The sequence below is a fragment of the Synchiropus splendidus genome, chromosome 1 (genome assembly GCF_027744825.2).
Source record: "Synchiropus splendidus isolate RoL2022-P1 chromosome 1, RoL_Sspl_1.0, whole genome shotgun sequence".
Taxonomy (NCBI): Eukaryota; Metazoa; Chordata; class Actinopteri; order Syngnathiformes; family Callionymidae; genus Synchiropus; species Synchiropus splendidus.
This window is the reverse complement of record NC_071334.1, coordinates 3,695,152-3,710,776: the sequence shown is the minus strand read 5'-3', so window position 1 is coordinate 3,710,776 and position 15,625 is coordinate 3,695,152. Positions and strand designations below refer to the sequence as shown.

The 15,625-nt window shown below is 44.1% G+C and overlaps 1 protein-coding gene across 2 annotated transcripts in view; it reads right to left on the bottom strand.

The window, feature by feature from the left end:
* The window catches only part of si:ch211-186j3.6 (neural-cadherin), a 323,558-nt gene extending 309,819 nt beyond the window's left edge, over positions 1–13,739 (bottom strand). For both annotated transcript variants that reach the window (XR_008413679.1, XM_053853874.1), the window contains exon 1: positions 12,558–13,739. Coding sequence is in view for 1 of the 2 variants with exons in the window: in XM_053853874.1 (XP_053709849.1) it covers positions 12,558–13,548 (991 nt within the window). In the remaining variant the exon portion in view is untranslated. The remainder of the gene's footprint in view (positions 1–12,557) is intronic.
* Positions 13,740–15,625: the final 1,886 nt, after the last annotated feature.

The following is a 15,625-nucleotide window of genomic DNA, read 5'->3' as shown; positions in this document are numbered from 1 at the left end:
GAAGCTGTTTGAGAGAACGTTTTCCGCTCATGTGTCGGTCACAACATTGCATGATACTGGGTGCCATGAAAGAGACCAACAAGCTGTGACCCGTGTCCGATGGGTTTTCCAAGTCATGACAGTGCTTATGCTGCTCCGTCACAGTTGAATGAGAAGTGTACATGCAGCACAGGGACAACATGAGGAAGGCTGAATCACGTAACTCAGGTCAATATCTCATTACCACTTCATCTGAATGATCAAAGTTTGCCGATTCACTGTGATAATGCATCAACGATTTCCCGGCGGAAAGTCGAGGGTGTGGTGGAGAGGCCGGATTTATACCTTATGTTTCATAGCGTCAAAAGAGTGAGTTTACTCTTCACATGGGCAGATGAGGCTTCGTGACACGATCGTGAAAGGACGATGAAGTTTCATGAAACAGAGTCCTGGTTTTCAGAAGCCACCAGATGGCGCTGTCTACTGTGAAATGTTTCGACTTCAACAACTGATTCAATGAAACCTCACATTGTTCCTAAAGCAAGAGCACCATCTCGTGGCCTCTGAAAATGACGACGGTTTCATCAACCCTGCAACACTGTTTCATGAAACCTCACTTACGCATCACGAGCATACGTTTATCTTTAGCTTCCATTTCTTTAGCTTATATATTGCTATACAAGCACAAGAAGCAGGTTATATATTACATTATATGACCAAGCAATGTTGTTACAAAGACCTTGGTTTATTCTCACGATAACCGATAAAGAGAAGAAAACACGATAAAGTGGTCCAAACAACCAAGGCAGAGCGAGAAAAAAAAGTAATGTGCATGAAGCAAGCGTTGGGAGTTTGAGTTCAGCTGACATCACTGCCTTATACAGGGGTTGGACAAAAAAATAGAAGCACCATAATGGGTCTATGAGGAAAATATATGATTCCTTAATGTTAGAATGTTGGTCTTTTATCTAGACAGTTCAGAAAAATGGCCAAAAGTCACAAATCATCCGAACATTTTTTTTATTTTCCCTCCCTCTTTGTCAGTGGATTGTAAAAACGTCAACCAAGCACCACTCACTCAGGCACTTTATTGTGTATGCACGCACATAAAAATAGATTGATCTGGCCGCCAAAGTGTCAGTGGATCAGGCGTGATACATATAACCGTAATTTCCGGACTATAAGCTCTTTGTTGTTGCGGTCTGAACCCTGCAGCTTATGAAGCAACGTAGCTAATATATGGATTTTTACAGGCAAAAGCTGCCAAAATATTGAGCCTGGTCGCATCAAACCCATGACATCACAGGCGTTTTATTGACCTTAAAGCGCTCAAAATGCACTGTTCTCACCCGTGTGTCCTCAGCTCCACCCACAGAGCCGATCTCCTGGAGGAGCGGAGACGAGAAGCAGCAGCTGAGACCGGCTGTGGTGTCGGAACTTGGGACACATTTTGAGCGCCTTAATGTCAATAACAGATGTGAGGAGTTGATGATTCCAGTTCAGAACATTGGCCAGTTTGTTTCATGAGTCAGTCTCCATGCTGGAGCCCGTTTTCCAAACTAGTTTAGAAGTGATCCTCGTGCATTTTAAGCCTTTCTACGGTGCAGACAGCACCACTGCACCCGCGGCTTATAGACCGCTACGGCTCATAAAGGGACAAGATCTGTTTTCCTTCTTAAATTTTATGGGTGGGGCTAATATTCCAGGGCACTCTGTAGTCCGATTTTTACCTTTTAAAAAATAAATCTATTCCCCTTTGCGCTTGTTATGAAGTAACTGTACAGATAGCATTCTATTCCAGCTGTGCACCACAATTGCTTACTGTTGCGTCCAGAAATGACAGACGCCATATGAGGCTAATGGTCATAATCTAATGAAGCAAGCTGAACCTCTTCATCTGCGTGCAAAGCTGGACTGTGTTACTCACCAGTGTGTGAAGACGGAGTAAACATGTGGAGGAAGCTAGCGTGTGCAGTGACAGTTATACGCGGTAGACAACAAACAAGTGCGATTTATGCCGTTTGAATCAGCGGGAGAAACAGATGTGAATTCTGTTTCATCTTAAAAACAAAAGACAAATAACATATGCAGCAGCAAGCTCGCCTCATGGCCATCTGTCTTGAGATGAAACGGTAATTCAGCCACAGACAGTGATGACGGCTCGACTCGGTGAGTGAATCGGCGCGTGCGTACAGTAGGAGAGCACAGTTCAGATGTGAATAAAGGGGGCGCTGAAGCGCTCCGCTGGTGATTTGGACTTCCTGCTGACGTCTCTTTTTTTTGACATTACAATGATGCTCACTCTGGTTCCGTGTGTGTGTGTGTGTGTGTGTGTGTGTGTGTGTGTGTGTTTGTGTTCAAGTGGAAATGATGGAAGTGAAATCAGGCAGTTTTTTTCTTGATTAAACCCAGCTCTTTGACACACACACACACACTCTTCCTATCTTAGTGAGGACCTCTCATTGACATGAAGCTTTCACCAGCCTCTCACCCTAAACCTAACCATCTAAAACAACTAACCTTTACTCTTAATAACCAGGCTATTTTGTAGTTTTAACCCTCAAAATGAGGCAAACATTGTATCACTCTGTTCATTGAAAACCCTCAGGTTCTCACAAAGATAGAAGAACAAGAACACACACACACAGACACACACTCACACAATGTTTATTTTGCTATTTTTGTGGGGACTGCTCATTGACATCACCTTTTCCCCAGCCTCTCACCCTAAACCTAACTATCCAAAACACCTTAACCAGAAGTCGGAACCAAACTCATGATATATAACTTATAATAAACTACTTTTACAGAGGTTTTAAAGCTTTAAACCTTGTAAGGACAAGACAAAATGTCCCCACAAAGTAAAATGTCCTCACAAGAAGGTGGCTTGTCAAGACTTGGTCCTCCCACGTATGTCAAAACACGCCCACACACACACTTTAAATGGCTACTGATAATGAGGACACTGTGTCATCAACCCTGACACACTGTTTCATGATACCTCATCTACCATCACTGACGTTTGAATGACTTGTAATGCTCGTGATAAAAAATATTTTCACACTTTCTTATCTACAATGATGTGTCATACATGGATCAGCCATTAAGGCACACGGCACAACCGCAACAAACATTTACAGATCGTGTCATTCTTACTCGTGAGGACCGCGTGGACCACAGAGGAAAACCAAGTTAAAGAACCATAACACCCATCTCCTAACTTCCCACTGTTGTCCAGCCAGTGGGTTCCACAAATCTAGAGATTTGAAGAACCAAATCTAGAGAGCAGAAGAACCACAGAGGTGGTGGGATGTGACTTAGTTTGTTCCAGATCAGCATCCATGGTCAGCATCCAAGAAGTCAAAGTCCTGATACATAACATGGAGACAGGACCCAGGGGGTTCCTCACGTCCAGCACACAATATTACACACAAACACAATACCATATTACACATATATTATGTCCGACCCTTGGAAGTGTTATATGATTATTACAGACGGTAGATGTCGCCCTTTTCTTGCTAAGGAGAGCAGGTCTGACATGCTTGGAAACTTAGCTGAACATTCTGTTTGTGCAAAGGTAACTACTATTGTGAAACTGGCTGAGTCCAGCACGGGTGGATCATTCCACTGGTGTTGGGAAACAGATCATACTTTACAAAAACAACAAAGTGTTCACCGTTAGTTTGTTACCAACTGTAGAGAAATATACCTCTAAAAACACATGCTCCAAGGTCACTACGACCTTGACACTCATATCTCATGTCATTCCCGTTCAGCACCACCAACAGCACCGTCTTGCTGTTCCCCCTCTCAACTCTGCTCTGCCAGATTGATGAAAACAGTCGTAAAGACATTTGGGCTCCTCAGACGATTTACTCCAGACGCCGCTTCTTTCAGTATTACCGTTATATTGGCCAGTTATAACACCATAACTCCGACGTGCGCAGAATGATGGCCACGCTGTCCCTAAGCCGACTTCAAGAGTCCAAGTCGATGAAGTGGCAACCCAGCCGTTGACATCAGCATCAGCGCAGGTTCATGGGGGATGTGGGTCGCTTTCAAGAGACGGACCAGTGGCGATAAAGCAGGCGGCTTTGATGGCAGTGGAGTCTGAAGACGATGGAACTAACTATATTAACCAGTGCTCTCATTAACCGAATCGATTGTTGTGCTTTCATAAGAGGTCCTCTGGAGAAGGAACCCAGGAGAATGAATGGAGAGCACACTTGAAACGCTTTCAGGTGTGTCAGCTCATACACACACACACACACACACACACACACACACACACACACACACACACACACACACACACACACACACACACACACACACACACACACACACACACACACACACACACACACACACACACACACACACACACACACACACACACACACACACACACACACACACACACACACACACACACACACACACACACACACACACACACACACACACACACACACCAGAGGTCGCCATATTCTGAATCCAACTGATGAGCGTTAAGACTGGAAAAAGTGCTGAACAATCTTGAAGAATTGAGAATAAATGAATATAATAAATATATATTATATAATAAATATATTTATTATAGAATATTTATATAATAAATATATATAATAAATATTTTGCATCAGTTTGACAATAGCACTATAAATCACGATGGTGGCTACAGTCAAGTTTTAATATCACCTTATTTAAACTAAAGGTCTTTTAATGTCTTGAAAATATTTGAATAAGAATGTCAAGTCCATTCAGAGTCGTGGAAACCCTGGTCATTGTGTAGTGAAAAACCTCCCTGAACAAAAGCAAACTAAGTCCCACCACTAATATATATATATATATATTTTTTTTTTATTTTGTTTTTTTTTTGGACAAAGGAATGTGACTACGACATGCCCCTTATATTCCCGTCCCAAATGGGCCGACACAGATGTTTGACATTCTTTAGGTTTTTCACCACAGTAACATGCAAACTTTGTTTGTTTCATATACACATATAAAATAGCAACATCACTGTGTATAAATATAGCAGCTTTTAACTCAATCACAGACAAATGCGCAGGGATCTGTATGAAAATATAGCCACTTTTGAAGCGAAAACGTTTTGGGATTTCTACACCCCTTAGGTGGCTCTCTTCCTCAATGACTGTACCAAGTGTACTGTAAGTGTACCGTGTCTACTGAGGGGCTTTGGACAACATTGGGTATGTAGCTAGGTGAAGAGCGAGAGGAGCGCCGTCCCATGGCTCACTGAACCCAAACCTCTCTTTCTTTTACGTGACGCGCCTCAGCACCGAGCCACGGACACTCCATGTGACGACCGTATGACTTTGTGGGGACACAAAGTATGTCAATGACAAACTTGCAACAATGTCCTGATGATATCTAACGTGTGCGTCAACAAGATGGAAGGCATCCAGCACCTGATGGAGGAACAGTGTCGTGAGGGGAAGTGGTGTCACCCCACACTGGGATGCAGCGTGTCTCCCACCACTTACAGCAACTTCCCTCCCCTCAAAGAACCGTGTCAGCGGCAGCAGTCTGTGTTGTTGTGCTAAACTGTGACTCCATTAAACCCAAATCCCTCGAGAGAAAGTGGAAATAAGTCAGCCAGCAAGGAACGGCGGGAGTGGAAGGGGAGGGTGGGGAGGAGGGGTGCAGCAGAGATGCAGACTGAGAATGAGATAGGATTACAGGGATAATGCGAGCAGATGGAGGGAGGTCGGCGCTGGAGCAGGACTCTCCACTCCGAACGGATTAGAGGAGTGGAGTCCAGCCCACAAACGGTCCAGGGCTGCCGCCATCTCGGCGGCTCGACCCCCTGCCACTGAGCTCAGGAATGAAAAGCAGCCATGCTCGGACCTGACTCACTCAACTGTTCACCGAGTCAAGCTCAAACTCAATCGCTCTTTTTTTTTTTTTAAAGCTTCATCTGCTCAGGAACACATTTCCATCTATGTTGGGGAAACAAGGGTCCAAACCAAAAGTTAGGTCGAGAATTTCCTGCATCGCTCTAATCCACAAATACATTAAACCACTTTACACTTGCTCTACAGAAAGTGTATTTAAGGCTGGATTAAGATGGATTACAGATAAATGGAGCAAAAACAATGCATCTTTGTGTGCAGAGGCTGAGGATGGGGCTGTTCTCTGACAAAAAATACAAAAAAAAAAATGGAAAAAAAATGAGCAAGGATAATCGCAGAATATGACAATGGAAAAATGGAAAAAGAAACATTTCAAGACAAGACATTCTTTTGGTTGGAAATGGAGGATTCAATGGATTGAAAGAAAATATGCCTGCAATATTTCATGAACAAGTGATGCTCTTATGCAAATGAAACAACAATTCCATGATAAAATATCGATGTGTTTCTTCATGTCTACCTTCTATACACACTTGTGTTTCTGTCCTTGTGGGGTCATTGAAGTTTCATATTGACATACGTTTCCGAGCTTCTCTCTCCAGCCAATATACATCAGGAAAATACACATTTCTTCCATTCAAATACAGTATTTTTTTTCCGTTTTTATTTTTCTTATTCATTTTCCACTCAGAAAGGACTTCTTCTAAAAGACCCTGGACTCAGACCCCAGTGAGCGTTAAATCAAACCGGAGCCGAGCGACCTGCCCTTTGCAGAAACGTTCCCATCCCTCGGCAGCGGCAAGGTGAAGTGTCACATTTAACACAGAAGGTTATGGAATTTTCAATCAATATTAATGTGCAAAGCGGAGAAGGATGGTGAGTGATGGCCAGGCGTGCGTGCGGTTACTGGGAGTGTAAATTAGCATTGTGAGCCAAGAGCGGGCTCAGCTTATTTTCTGCAGCAGGATCGCTCCCATCACCGAGTCCAATTGATCGGGTCGCTCCTCCAGTCAAACGCTGTTAGCGGCGCCTCCTGGAGCAAGTTGTGAAACTACACTTCACATGATCCAACGGAAGAAAAAACTCAATGCTACTTCTTTTTCTGTGTTCTTTTTAGTTAAACATCATACAGCAGATGAAAGCATGTTATTGAAAGAGAGGTCCACGCACTGGACTCACCTATTTGTATCGGTTACTGCCGACAGTGTTGCCACAACTGACCTGAAAAAGTAATCTGATTACAGATTACACCCTTGAAAGGTTACTTCACTGAACACTGCATTTTAAAAGCAACTCAAATACAACTGACTTTGTTGGTTACGCTCAGTCGCTGCCGATTGCACCCTTCCACCACAACGTTAAAAAAAATAAACTTCTTGTGCCACAACTCTGACTTAAATGAAGGTCAACAACGCAACGACTGACATCTGAGGTTGTGTTTTTTTTTAGCGGAACCTTCGAGTGTACCACAAGCCTGAACCCTTCGGGGTCCAGAGTATATACAAATTTACAAAAAAAGTATTATTCATAAAAAAATGAATTATGAAATATTACAAACGCCACAATTTATTTTGTGCCACAAACATTCCGGAAGTGAAGGGTTGATGTCCTCACTTTCAGAGGCCAGTATTGTCTTTGGCTTTGAACAACTGTTTCAGTGACACCTCAGACTGATTTTAAACCCAGTACACCACCGTCTGAGTACTGAAAAATAGGATGAAGTAAAGGCTTGACGCCCCCCCAACTCTCCGCGGCCTCTGTAAATAGTATCAATTGTCTATAAAACTATGACAAGTACACCTCTGCATAACATTGTACCCTTGTTAACATTCAAGAGAAGAAAAAAGAAAGTAATATAGATCAACTTACAATAAAGAATAACAGCCTAAACATTTGCCTGGAACAGAAAAGACGTAAAGTGCATCAATTTGCCTGACATTACATAACAAAAAAACTTTATTCAATTACGTCAAAAAAGTACCCGCCCCACTATTTGACCAGGACTGGGCCAAACCCTATCAACTCCCCTCGAGTTTCAGCTTGTGCCATGCCTCCTGCTGGCCAGGAGCAGCAGTGCCTGCAGTGACACTGAAGTGCTTGAAGACACAGCAGCCTGTCCGAACAGTTTCTCCTCGCGTCAAATGTGAGGAATAAAACCAGGCGAAGCATGTGGCTCTCCATTCTTCAGAATTGTTGTTTGGCTACTTTAACTGGCGCAAACATTCCCCACCTTTCCTAGTCAGACTCCGCCCATCCAAACGTCCATCACCCTCAAGTCTTTGTGAAGGGCTCCAGCTACATGCCGTCAGCCTGGAACCTACCATTCTCTCTTATTTACTTTATTTGCACATTGATGTATTTAGTGACCTTTGCACTTGAAATACTTATACTTAATATTGCTTTTTACAAATAAAGCATATTTGGTTAGACTTCTAAACTTTTTTTTTGCTTTTTTTTTCAAGCTATTTTACAAAGGTCCTTATTTATGATAAATGACTGCAACTTTCAGTTTTTTCTTTCTTTTTAATCTGTTGCAAAATGCAGCGTTTTTGTCCTCATCAATAAAAAAAAGTTTGTGAAATCCTGGATGAGCAGCTTTCACAAACTGAAAATAGCGACTGTATTTCCAGCTAGAAAAGCCACCACTCTCTCCTCGCGCCATTATTTTTAGGTCCGTGTCGCTGGCTGCGTGGTACGGCATCTGTCCTCATGCTGAAAAATATGTCTCGTACCGCATGTGACATCACATCTGAGACTAAAACAAACGCACATGTTGACCACGGGACAGTGACGACGATAAGTCACTTCCATCATTTCACACGTTTGAAAATAGTAACAAGTGAGAAAAAGAAAATGTCCACCGAAATACACACCTGTCCTATTTGTCACATTCTTCACAGCGATACCACTTCATGTTCGAGTACCGTGGGGAGGATATTTCCACCGAAGAAATGACTTGGGTCTGGAAAACTTTCATTATAATACACCGAGTGTAGGCGATACAAAAAAGCCAAGAAAAAAAAAATGTTATTCGAGACCAGATGCACTGCAAAAACTCAATCTTAAAGTTTGTTCAGCCGTATTTATTTTTCAAAATAGCTCATTCACTTATATATGAGGGAGGGAGGGACAAGAGGGAGGGACTCTGTTTAAGACAACACTGTCTCTTCACTTGTTCTATCGGCAGATTGTTTTTGCGTATTTCATATATAAATATGATTTTATTGTCTTAAATAAAGTCCCTCCATCTTGCTGAAATCTAATATACAAATGAATGTGCATCAAATTCAGTGGGTTGAGATATTCTGACAACAAATAAAGCTTAACAAACCTGCTACAATTTTGAGTTTTTACAGTGTGCAGACAAGGACATGAGAAACATACGTTGCCTTCAGTGAAAAGCAAACAAGACAATCCAAAATTTCACTCGGTCCAAACTTTCCTATCAAGTCCTCAAAAGCTATTGTTGCAAAAAACTACAATAGTAGCAGCAGAAAAACGGGGTTTTCTTCCCACAGCCCAGAGACATGATCAGTAGGTGAACACCCCTTAGATGTGTGTGTATGTGTGTAAAAATCAGTTCCTTTTTGTTTTGCATTTGAAATATCAATGGATACAATGAGCTCAGTAGGACAGCAGGTGGCAGTAGTTTCACAGAGCACATCACGGAGTACACAGAGAAACTCTCAGCTGGTGGTGGCCAATGATAAAACCCTCCAAATCCAAATGAAACCGCAACATTATCAACATCTACTCAGTGGAAACTCATGAAGTTTCCAATCGACCCATTGAAATACATCAACACTTTTGAGTAGTTTAGAATGAACCAGTGCGTCTGGACCTGTTACATCATTTGTGTCACGCTTGACTAAGAATGTTTTAACTGCAGAAGTCCAACACAACAGTACAACAGCGATGCATTCAAGTACCTGCGTCCTTGAAATTGAACATGTGTTTTTTTTTAAAGCCTTGAGAAGTGTTTGCCTTATTTAGAAGCGTTTTTTACGATCATAGTTCGTCTTAACATCAATACGCATGCATTTTTTTAAAGCGGTTTCTGGATTAACTGAGAACGGAGAGTCATGTGTTTCACTCCAAAGTGATGAGACAGCAATATCCACCAGTCTGCAGGAAGCCACCCAGCGTGTGGGTGTCGGCACGTTCTCAAAGGATGAGTGGGCAGGTGTGGAGTGGGAGGTTGTTGGCTTGTTTTGATTCCTTTCTCCTTTTATCTTGGTGAGGCAGGTTGTGTCGCGCTTAAATGCAAGTGGACCAAGTTGACTGGCTGGTGAGGACACGGCATCGAGTTGGACAATGCCACGGTGCTGATGTCCACATTCAAGAAACAGTGGTTTCTATTATGTGAGATCAAAGGTGCCTTTAACTCAGCGCTAGGTCTGAACCCTTTGGGCACCAGAGGTTTTTTTTTCCAATGAAATATTCCACTTTGAAATCAGTCTGTCAAACGTTGAGAGAAGAAGGAGAAGCGCGAAAAAGAAGAATTTTCAGTGTGAAAGTTTGAAGTAAATTCACTCATCTATCGTGTGTATTATGACGTCACCAAGCGAGAGACAGAGTGAAGTACATGTGTATCACAAATGTCTGAGACAGTGGTACTGCAGCTACTGCTCTTACTCATCAGGCAACGATGAGGCAGAGTATCATAGCTGCAATCTTTTCTGACGTTTCTTTACCACAGTCCTGCGACCTCCGTCACAGTTTCAACAGTGCCTCCACCATGTCCACGACTGCTTATAGTCAAACAAACTCAGATTCAAGTTACAGGTGTCCGCCAACTACATCAGGCTTCATATTCGCAGCTTGGCTTCTTTAAATGCAGCGATTCTGCCAGTCACAAATCTGTGCCCGCGCCACCCATACTGTCCAGTGGCTGCACAATATGAGAAAAACATCTGCAATAAAACGTTATATGACAGTGTCAGATACGACAAAGACGGCCAAACTGGTTCAGCTACATCTTAGGATTGTCACTCAGACTCTGGGACAAGATGAATTGCATTTCTAATAACCCAATTAAAAAAAAAAAGGAATATTAGTTGATCATTTTCATAATGCTCATTTGCAGCCCTCACGCTTGACTTTTATTGGGTATGAAGTAGTTGTCTGCACTGCTTTTGTTCCTCGGTTCCACCTGCCTGAAACACCTAGAAACAGACTCACCCTCACCCAGCCCTGATGTACCCTGCATTCACGAAGTAAATTCAGCTGGGGAGTCTCAGTTAAGGGGAGGAGTCTATTTAGACTAGTTAGGCTGTTCAGCTTTATTCAACAATATCAAACTGAAGACACATTTATGGTCTATTCTTTGGGCTGAAATATCACCGTGAAGTTCTGCTATCTCGTCCTGTGGAGATTATTTCCCCATTTTTTGACCGTAACAAATATATAATTGTCAATATTTCAGGCGTATCCATCACGTTTTTGTGTTTTAAATTGACTTCATGACTCGTATTACTGTTCTAATCTGCCTTCTAATCTGTTCTAGTGACACACTGATATTTATTTTGACTAATAATATGGTTCGACCCACCTGTAAATATTATTTACTTCTATGTTGATAGTGATGGATTATTTTAATGGAGTGGAGGGCAGGACTTTCCCATGATGTTGACAGTTTTAAAGGCATATTATACGACCTGGACTAAATAAAGACACCACAGTACTGTGGACCTTCAGCCGAAGCACTGCTGCACCATCATAACATTACTACTACTTGAAATATGAAACCTCAATGTGTAATGTGAAAATGTGCCATGTCCCAACCCTCCCAACACGATACAATTTATTTAAAAAGGTTGAATCAACCACTCTCTGAAAAAGCTTTTGCCATCCAAAACAATAATTATTTTAATAAATACATAACAAAAAAATCAATAATCCTGAAGAAAGCACCCTGCTTTCTTACACAATTCATCTTCAACTACCTTTTTTGCTGCCACAGAAGCAAGTGGGCTTCACATTTATGATAATACATATGTACATAAATCCAATTAAAGATGAGAATTTGAGTCACATATTGTCATTTGAGTCCTACAGCCAGACCAACTGACTCCCGCTCCTCAACTCTGACTTCAGATAGTTCAGTCTGGTCTCAGATCAATGTTAAGAATTAATTTTTATTCCATCCATCAACTCTTAATACCAGGGATTTTTAGACAACAGTCGGTCTGTTGGTCACTCTTCTTGTTTTACTGCTCACCTCCACCTGAGTTGACTCATAAGATTTATGCAGCTGAATAAACAACCGTTTCTTGCTTCCATTTCCATTATATATATATATATATATATATATATATATATATATATATATATATATATATATTATAAAATGACTAGAAGGTTGCCATCTCTAGTTGCTAGTGTTCTTTGATATTTAGAATCCATTGAAGAGAGTGTGAGGTTCTCTCCTGTTCCATGATTCTTTATGTTGAATAATAACGCATTGAAATGAGTGATAGCGCTTGTGTGTAGACGTGGAACTGTGCTCACAAACACCCTGATGGTTTGGAAGCGTGTCCCTTGAAAAGCTCTGAAAAGCCAGAGGTTTTGACTGGTGGCACATGCTTTGTAATTTTCTGTAAAAAGATCAGTTGTAGCAGGTTCGACTTCAGCCTTGGAAGGACGGAGTGAACACTGGCAGTGCGCAAGTGCGCACGCGACGGAGACGCAGCTCACCTCTTTTGTCCTGAACTTTGACGCTGATCTCCACCAGAGGTTCGGTCTCCCGGTCCAGTTTCCGCGTGATGACTATATCCCCGGTGTCACGACTCACGCTCACCGGCGAGCTCTCCGCGTCCGGCTCCACCAGCTCGAACGTGGCGGACTGGAACTTGACCGGATTCAGGTTCATCACCACTGACCCGATGCCCGCGTCCTCGGAAACGTTGATGAAAACCGGCGTGTCCGACTCCAGGACAGACCTGGACGTTCGTCTCGGCTGCCGCGCGCGCGTCCCCAGGGGCCACTGCCGTGGACTGATCTCCACCGAGACGCCCTCGCTAGTCCGAGCTGGCCAGCCTCGATCCCGGGCGAACACCTCCAACTTGATAGGCTCATCCAAGCCGAGGATGGAGTCCACCAGCAGGATCTCGCCGGTCTTGGGCACCGCGTAGAAACTCCCGTTTTTGGGTAAAACGAAGTAGATGAGCTCCGCGTTCTTCCCGCTGTCGTTGTCCCGCGCGCTGACCGCGTACACGGCGGTGCGGAGCGCGGTGGCATCGTCCACGCTCAGCTTCACGTCCGCTGCAGGAAAGGTCGGCTGGTGGTCGTTGATGTCCAGAACGTCCACTTTAAAAGAGGCTACCACCGGAGGCTCGCCGTTCCCTTCCGTCTGGCCGCAGCAGACGGCGAGACGCAGCGCGTACTCAGCCCGCTCCTCGCGGTCCAGAACCCCAGAAGTTTTCACCAAAACATGTCCGCGCGCGTGGTGCGCCAGCACTCGGAAATTCTGGCTCCCGTCTCCGAGCAGTTTAAAGTGCGCCGGGTCGGGAGCGGAGCCGCACAGCCAGTGCGAGTTGAGTCGCTTTAACGGGACCGACAGACCGTTGACCCGGGAGCCGGGCGAGGAGTTCTCGAACACATGGCCGTGGAAGAACGGCACCTGCGACGTGGTTCTGTTTCCGAGCGCGCCAGAGAGCAAAAGTGGCAACAGCGTGAGCAGGATCATGACTTGGATGCGTCAGGCTCCACTGCACTAACACGCCGACGGCACCGAGAAACCCATGCGTGCGCTCGCTCCGCAGAAGGTCGCTGGTTTCCCGTTAGTGATCCGAAACTTCCCGTGCAACGCGAGCGTGAGAGAGCTCCATCCTTGAGCGCGTCTAGGAGAAGTTTGGTGCGGTCTTTCCTCCTCCTCGCTCTTCCTGCCCCTGCCTCACCAGCAGCGCGCCTCTCCGTCAGTGCGCGTCACTGAAAAAAAAAAAAAAAAAAAAAAAAGGCTCCTCACTCATCCCGAGCGCGCGCTTACGCCCGCTCCCTTCCTCTCTGCTCTCGCGCTCTCACTTCCGATCGAACACCATCAGATCTCTCTGTCGCTGAATCGGGGTTCACCAACATGTTCCGACTGAGAGCGCTGCGCTCCATCCTTAAACATACCAGACTGACTGTTGGCCATTTAAATAGAGTTTTAAAAGTCGTTGAGATTGGGCAGGTTTTAGATCAGTATTAACCATGATGACCAGTTTGCCATGCGTCTGTTGCTTCAAGGAAAGCTGAAAAATAGACCCCGTCTTCACTTGAACCGCAGACATTAAAGCTCCAACTAAAGCTTCACTGATGTGTCAGAAACATTGTCCCCACTGAGGAGACCATGATGGCCACTCATTCAAATGTGGAGCCCTCACTCCTCCACAATAATAACACAAAAGCTATCGACAATAGTAATAAATCAATAAATAAATCCACCTGCTTCTGTTTTTCATTTATCATTCTCAAACCACTTTAGCTGAACAGTAACTATGGACACACTGTGTTGTGCTTGTTGTTAGCTGATAAGCTCTACGTGGCCTGAGGGGACCGTTTCACATGCATGTCCACTGCTCAGCTTTGATGCACCTCTGTCACAACCCACCCGGTGCTCTTCTCCACTCCTTGACATCCAGTGCGTGTGATTTTTCAGTTGCATCCTCAGGGAAAGTGGCCGGCCGCCCCTTCTCCTCACAGATCAATGTCCAGTCTTCCACGTCGGGACGCATCACTCTTCTGACCAATAACATGCCGCTTCATTGGATTAGAATAATGTGGGAATCAATCACTAAAATGCTGTGTGTGTGTGGGGGGGTGAGCCGAGGTGCCACCGCTCTCCACGCTCTGAAGTCCAACTGAAGTGAAACGCACTTTCACAGAGTCTGTCCATAAGAGGGCGATTCATTTTCAGATGAAAAGGAATTGTGCGTGTGCAAGTGAGTCTGTGTGTGTGAGTGAGCTCAATGTCAGTTTGCTCTGCTCCAAGTCATTTCACGTCTACTTGTCCTACTCAAGTTCATTAAATGGATGCCAGACAAGACAAATACATTTTGGCGGGAGCTGGTGCCGGTCATTCTTATTGCCAAGTGAGCATCTCATACCTTCTTCCATCACAGACACATCCACATGTCGGCCATGATGAGCAACTGTCTCACTGTCCTCATACATGTCCTGCACAAGCCTCAGCTAGTGATGGATGGATGAGGCATCATGAAACAGTTGTCCAACTGTTTACTTGTAACTCCTTACTTCCTTGTTCAAGTGCTTCTAATGACAGAAGAGAAGTGTGCAACATTCTACAGCAGACAGCACCATCTGGTGGCCCCTGAAAATCAGGACACCGTTTCATGAAACCTCATCTACCCATCACTACCCTCAACCATTTCACTGATGATCCTCTTAAAGGCAACCCACCCTCACTCCCATGGCGTCATATATTGACGTGGGGAAAGTGGACTTTCGCGTCCTATGCTGACGACAAAGGCAGCCTTCAGCTTTGTATGTCGACGCATCAGGTTTTCAATTGAAGCACACGTAAGAAAAAGACTGAGGTAGTGGTTCGGTAAGCCATGGGATGGCGCTCTATTCATTCATGTAACAACGGGTCAATCGCTATTTAGAGTCCTTCAAATTGTGTGGTCTTGTTTAAGGCAACCCGTCCTCACTCCCATGGTGTAATATATTGACGTTGGTACAGTTCACTTTTGTGTCCTATACTGACGACAAAGGCAGCCCTCCGCGTTGCATGTTGATGCATATGCATTTCAGTGGATTAAAAC